The sequence below is a fragment of the Mustelus asterias genome, unplaced genomic scaffold (assembly GCF_964213995.1).
Source record: "Mustelus asterias unplaced genomic scaffold, sMusAst1.hap1.1 HAP1_SCAFFOLD_2476, whole genome shotgun sequence".
NCBI classification, from domain to species: domain Eukaryota; kingdom Metazoa; phylum Chordata; class Chondrichthyes; order Carcharhiniformes; family Triakidae; genus Mustelus; species Mustelus asterias.
Window position 1 is genome coordinate 47,549 of NW_027592421.1, and position 7,184 is coordinate 54,732.

General features: G+C 49.7%; 1 protein-coding gene across 5 annotated transcripts in view; it reads right to left on the minus strand.

Annotated features, from left to right (window-relative positions):
• Positions 1-3,343, minus strand: part of LOC144489725 (pleckstrin homology domain-containing family A member 7-like) — a 40,322-nt gene extending 36,979 nt beyond the window's left edge. For 4 of the 5 annotated variants that reach the window (XM_078207582.1, XM_078207578.1, XM_078207581.1 and 1 more), the window contains exon 1: positions 3,237-3,337. In XM_078207582.1, coding sequence (XP_078063708.1) covers positions 3,237-3,329 — 93 coding nt within the window. In that variant the 5' untranslated portion in view covers positions 3,330-3,337. Of the gene's footprint in view, positions 1-3,236 lie in introns of all 5 variants that reach the window. The other variant, XM_078207579.1, reaches the window with a different exon arrangement.
• Positions 3,344-7,184: the final 3,841 nt, after the last annotated feature.

Consider the following 7,184-nt stretch of genomic DNA (forward strand, 5'->3'; position numbering starts at 1 on the left):
CCCACCCCTAGTCGCCCTTGGAGGGCAGTTGAGAGTCAACCACATTGCTGTGGCTCTGAAGTCACATGTAGGCCAGACCAGGTAAGGGTGGCAGATTTCCTTCCCGAAAGGACATTAGTGAGCCAGATGGGTTTTTCATGGTCATCAGTAGATTCTTAATTCCAGATATTTTTAAATTGAATTCAAACTCCACCATCTGCCGTGGCGGGATTTGTACCCGGGTCCCCAGAACATTAGCTGAGTTTCTGGATTAATAGTCTAGCGATAATACCACTAGGCCATCACCTCCCCGACAGGAGATGATACACTGATTACCGCATGGTTACCGATTTAGCTCAGTTGCTGGACAGCTGGTTCTGTGATGCAGAGTGATGCAAACAGCGTGGGTTCAATTCCCTGAACAAGCTGAGGTTACTCATGAAGACCGTGCCTTCTCAATCTTGCCCCTTGCCTGAGGTGTGGTGATCCTGACTCATAGAGGTTTCCAGCATGGAAACAGGCCCTTCGGCCCAACTTGTCCATGCTGCCCTTTTTTTAAACCCCTAAGCTAGTCCCAATTGCCCGCATTTGGCCCATATCCCTCTATACCCATCTTACCCATGTAACTGTCTAAACGCTTGTTAAAAGACAAAATTGTACCTGCTTCTATTACTATCTCTGGCAGCTTGTTCCAGACACTCACCACTCTGTGTGAAAAAATTGCCCCTCTGGACACTTTTATAGCTCTCCCTTCTCACCTTAAACTTATGACCTCGAGTTTTAGACTCCCCTACCTTTGGGAAAAGATATTGACTATCTAGCTGATCTATGCCCCTCATTATTTTATAGACCTCTATAAGATCACCCCTCAGTCTCCCACGCTCTAGAGAAAGAAGTCCCAGTCTATCCAGCCTCTCCTTATAACTCAAACCATCAAGTCCCAGTAGCATCCTAGTAAATCTTTTCTGCACTCTTTCTAGTTTAATAATATCCTTTCAGTAATAGGGTGACAAGAACTGTACACAGTATTCCAAGTGTGGCCTTACCAATGTCTTGTACAACTTCAACAAGACGTCCCAACTCCTGTATTCAATGTTCTGACCAATGAAACCAAGCATGTCAACTGCCTTCTTCAGCTCCCAGAGATGTGTGGGTTACATGGATTGGCTGTGCTAAATTGCCCCTTAGTGTCAGGGAGACTAACTATGGTAAATGCATGGGGTTATGTGGACAGAGCCTGGGTGGGATTGTGGTCAGTGCAGAGTCGATGGACTGAATGGCCTCCTTCTGCACTGTAGGGATTCTATGATACACTCTGTCCACCTGTGATTCCACTTTCAAGGGTTTATGAACCTGTGCCCCTAAATCTCTTTGCTCTGTAACTCTCCCCAATGCCCTACCATTAACTGAGTAAGTCCTGCCCTGGTTCAATCTACTAAAATGCATCACCTCGCATTTACCTAAATTAAATTCTATCTGCCATTCGTCAGCCCACTGGCCCAATTGATCAAGATCCCATTGCAATCCGAGATAACCTTCACTGTCCACGATGCCACCAATCTCAGTGTCATCTGCAAACTTACTCACCATGCCTGCTATATTCTTCCCAAATTCTTCCTAAATTTGTGGGACATGATTTTCCACTCACAAAGCCATGCTGACTGTCCCTAATCAGTCCTTGCCTCTCTAAATGCCTGTAGATCCTGTCTCTCAGAATACCTTCTAACAACTTACCCACTGCAGATGTGAGGCTCACCGACCGGTCTGTAGTTCCCAGGCTTTTCCTCAGGTTAAATCACCACCAACCTACGGCCATCTGGGCTGTGGTGACTTTAACTTTATCCTTAATGATCGCCACTCAATGGAACCACCAAATGCAAACACACTCTAAATCATGTAGGATTAATTTATAACACGCAGTTCCTGAAGGTGCTGACTCTCACTGGGTTACAGTTCCTGAAGGTGTTGACTCTCACTGGGATACAGTTCCTGAAGGTGCTGACTCTCACTGGGATACAGTTCCTGAAGGTGCTGACTCTCACTGGGATACAGTTCCTGAAGGTGCTGACTCTCACTGGGATACAGTTCCTGAAGATGCTGACTCTCACTGGGATACAGTTCCTGAAGGTGCTGACTCTCACTGGGAGACAGTTCCTGAAGGTGCTGACTCTCACTGGGAGACAGTTCCTGAAGGTGCTGACTCTCACTGGGATACAGTTCCTGAAGGTGCTGACTCTCACTGGGATACAGTTCCTGAAGGTGCTGACTCTCACTGGGATACAGTTCCTGAAGGTGCTGACTCTCACTGGGATACAGTTCCTGAAGGTGCTGACTCTCACTGGGGGACAGTTCCTGAAGGCGCTGACTCTCACTGGGGGACAGTTCCTGAAGGTGCTGACTCTCACTGGGATACAGTTCCTGAAGGTGCTGACTCTCACTGGGGGACAGTTCCTGAAGGCGCTGACTCTCACTGGGGGACAGTTCCTGAAGGTGCTGACTCTCACTGGGATACTGTTCCTGAAGGTGCTGACTCTCACTGGGATACAGTTCCTGAAGGTGCTGACTCTCACTGGGATATAGTTCCTGAAGGTGCTGACTCTCACTGGGATACAGTTCCTGAAGGTGCTGACTCTCACTGGGATACAGTTCCTGAAGGTGCTGACTCTCACTGGGATACAGTTCCTGAAGGTGCTGACCCTCACTGGAATCTCTGTGTTCCAGCTCCTGGAGTTTGGATGCTCTGGGCTGCACAAGGTGATGTTACTCAGTGAGCCAGCAGAGGGAGCCAAACCCCCAGATTTGAACATGTCCCCCAGTGTCGCTCTGGGACTCCCCGTTCCAGTCTGGATGCATTAACTAAGATCACACTGCCTTAAAGGCATGATTGGGATCAAAACTGGCTGCCGGGCTGTGAATCCACATTTTAAAAATAACAGCCATTTCCCATGCTTCCATCGAATCCCTGCAGTACAGAAGGAGGCCCTTTGGCCCATCGAGTCTGCACTGGCTCTCCGCAAGACCACCTTACCCGGGCTTATCACTCCCCCTTCCCCAATTCCCATTCCAGTCACCACGTGCATCTACCACGGCCAATCAGCCTAACCCGCACCCCTTTGGGAGGAAACCGGAGCCCCCGGAGGAAACCCACGCAGACACGGGGAGAATGTGCAGACTTCACATCCCCAGCACCACCCCCCCCCCCCCCCCTCTCCTGCTGGGTGCCTCCACCGCACCCACACCCCCTCCCACCCCCGTACCTGTTTGTAGAGCCAGCCCCGAATGACTGTCACTGAGTTTGGGTCCCGTTTCACCGCCTGGTCTCTCTTGGCGAAGGAGTGAACTTTCTTCATTACCCGGAGAGGCTAAACAGAAACAAGCTGAATAAATCCTCAGGATGGAAGCAATTTATAACAACTCCTCCCTCAGCTCACCCTGAACTGGTTGGGGATGAAAGCCCAGGGTCCGTAACCCCAGGGTCCGTAATCCCAGGGTCCGTAATCCCAGGGTCCGTGGCCCCAGGGTCCGTGGCCCCAGGGTCCGTGACCCCAGGTTCCGTGACCCCAGGGTCTATGACCCCAGGGTCCGTGGCCCCAGGGTCCGTAATCCCAGGGTCCGTGACCCCAGGGTCCGTGACCCCAGGGTCCGTGGCCCCAGGGTCCGTAATCCCAGGGTCCGTAATCCCAGGGTTCGTAACCCCAGGGTCCGTAATCCCAGGGTCCGTGACCCCAGGGTCCGTGATCCCAGGGTCCGTGATCCCAGGGTCCGTGACCCCAAGGTCCGTGACCCCAGGGTCCGTGACCCCAGGGTCTGTACAGAGAAAGTTCTGGAATTTCACCCGGGATCAGCTCGATGCTGCTGCTCACTGATTGGGGGACTGAGTTTGGAGATAAAGGGGAAATGAAGCTGATTGGTTGGATGTGACTTGTAATAGAATCATACAGCAGCGAAGGAGGCCATTCAGCCCATCGTGTCCGCACTGGCTCAGCCTTTCATTTTTAACAAAGAGCAAAGGAAAGTACAGCACAGGAACAGCCCTTCGGCCCATCAAGCCCATGCTGGTCATAAACCAAAAGAGAAAATGCTGGAAATCTCAGCGGGTCTGGCAGCATCTGTAAGGAGAGAAAACAGCTGATGTTTGGAGGCCAGACGACCTTTCATCTGGACTCAAAACGTCAGCAAAACGCCGATTGGATCGGTAACTGGCTATCTGATCGAAGACAGAGGGTGGTGGTTGATGGAAAATTTTTAGATTGGAGGCAGGTTGCTAGCGGAGTGCCGCAGGGATCAGTGCTTGGTCCTCTGCTCTTTGTGATTTTTATTAATGACTTGGAGGAGGGGGCTGAAGGGTGGGTCAGTAAATTTGCTGATGACACCAAGATTGGTGGAGTAGTGGATGAGGTGGAGGGCTGTTGTAGGCTGCAAAGGGACATAGATAGGATGCAAAGCTGGGCTGAAAAATGGCAAATGGAGTTTAACCCTGATAAATGTGAGGTGATTCATTTTGGTAGGACTAATTTAAATGTGGATTACAGGGCCAAAGGTAGGGTTCTGAAGACTGTGGAGGAACAGAGAGATCTTGGGGTCCATATCCACAGATCTCTAAAGGTTGCCACTCAAGTGGATAGAGCTGTGAAGAAGGCCTATAGTGTGTTAGCTTTTATTAACAGGGGGTTGGAGTTTAAGAGCCGTGGGGTTATGCTGCAACTGTACAGGACCTTGGTGAGACCACATTTGGAATATTGTGTGCAGTTCTGGTCACCTCACTATAAGAAGGATGTGGAAGCGTTGGAAAGAGTGCAGAGGAGATTTACCAGGATGCTGCCTGGTTTGGAGGGTAGGTCTTATGAGGAAAGGTTGAGGGAGCTCGGGCTGTTCTCTCTGGAGCGGAGGAGGCTGAGGGGAGACTTAATAGAGGTTTATAAAATGATGAAGGGGATAGATAGAGTGAACGTTCAAAGACTATTTCCTCGGGTGGATGGAGCTATTACAAAGGGGCATAACTATAGGGTTCGTGGTGGGAGATACAGGAAGGATATCAGAGGTAGGTTCTTTACGCAGAGAGTGGTTGGGGTGTGGAATGGACTGCCTGCAGTGATAGTGGAGTCAGACACTTTAGGAACATTTAAGCGGTTATTGGATAGGCACATGGAGCACACCAGGATGATAGGGAGTGGGATAGCTTGATCTTGGTTTCAGAAAAAGCTCGGCACAACATCGTGGGCCGAAGGGCCTGTTCTGTGCTGTACTGTTCTATGTTCTATGCTGCCAGACCCGCTGAGATTTTCCAGCATTTTCTCTTTTGGTTTCAGATTCCAGTATCCGCAGTAATTTGCTTTTATCCCGTGCTGATCATGGTGCCCTAAGTAAACTAGAAAAAAAACCCTCTGCCCTTACTCGGTCCGTATCCCTCTATTCCCTCCCTATCCATGGACCCATTCAGACGCCTCTGAAATGTTGCTAATGTGTCTGCTTCCATCACCTCCTCTGGCAACGCGTTCCAGGCACCCACCGCCCTGTTATCAATGAGTTTGATTGGAAAATGTAAGATTATTAATCATTTTCTGTTCTGCGTGGAGTGATGGCGATTGGAACAGGATCGTTAGAAACGTTCACAAACAGATTAAATGACGGACCCAACCTGTGACAAATGGAATCAATGTGGGTAAGGATGAGGTTATGCAGTAAGATAAAAGCAAATTATTGCGGATGCTGGAATCTGAAACAAAAACGGAAAATGCTGGAAAAATCTCAGCAGGTCTGACAGCATCTGTGGAGAGAAACGATGTGGAGATGCCGGCGTTGGACTGGGGTAAACACAGTAAGAAGTCTCACGACACGTCTGGAGATCACATGGTCTGGAATGGGGGGGGTGGGGGTGAGTTAATAGGTTGTGATGAACAAAGCATCGTAGCTGTGAGGGACAGCTCGGTGGATAGGATATTAGGATGTAGATAGGCTGGAAAATTGGGCGGGGATCCTGGATTCAGGATTCAATCCTGGACCGGGGAGCGGCGCGGGCTTGGAGGGCCGAAGGGCCTGTTCCTGTGCTGTATTGTTCTTTGTTCTTGACACCAGGTTAAAGTCCAACAGGTTTATTTGGTAGCAAACGCCACTAGCTTTCGGAGTGCTGCGGGGCAGGGCTTCGAAAGCCAGTGGCTTGTGCTACCAAATAAACCTGTTGGACATTAACCTGGTGTTGTGAGACTTCTTACAGAGAGAATAGAGCCAACATTTAGAGTCTAGATGACTCTTTGTCAGAACCCAGAGCCCAGGGTCCAGGGCTGAGCTCTGACGAAGGGTCATCCAGACTCAAAACTGTCAGAGCTGCTGAGAGTTTGCCGCATTTTCTGTTTTTCGATGAAGTTACCCAGTTCCGAATTGGTGAGAGGTTAGACACTGTGGAGGAGCGATGGGATTTTGTGCTCCAGGTACAGTTCACTAAAAGCTTTTGCACAGATACAAAAAAAATAAAAAAACAAATGGGATGTTGGTCTTTGGCCCAGCCTCTGGAAAATAAAGGGGTGGAAATTATGCTTCGACTGTAGGAGTTTTGTTCCGACCTCAGCTGGAGCAATCATGTCCAGTGGTGGACACCACATCTCAGGATGGATCTACTGGCCTTGGAGGGAAAGCAGCACAAAATCACCAACATGAAACTGAAATTGAAAAGGTTAAATTAAAAATTACATGGATTAAGTTTGTAATTCCTAAAGTTTAAGGGAGATGTAACCAAGGTGATTAAACAGGGCAGTGAGAAAGAACCCATTTCCTCTGTTGGGGAGTGACCAAAAGTAGAACTGTTTAATTGGAGCCGGGGGGGGGGGGGGGGGGGGGGGTGATGTCACACGGAGAGTGGACCAGAACAGAGCAGATCTCAGGGGTATGGAATCATGGCGCAGGAGGAAGCCATTCATCCCATCAACTGCCTGCTAGCTCTCTGCAGAGCAACCCAGCGCGCACCCACCCCCCGCCCTTCCTACTCCCCCATAAGCAGCGGGTTCATTAGAGGGTAGACACAGGAAGGATGTTCCCGATGGTGGGGGGAGTCCAGAACCAGGGGTCACAGTCTGAGGATTCGGGGTAGACCATTTAGGACGGAGATGAGGAGACATTTCTTTACCCGGTGAGCCTGTGGAATTCATTACCACAGGAAGTAGTTGATGCCGAAACATTGAATGTATTCAAGAAGGAGTTAAATATAGCAC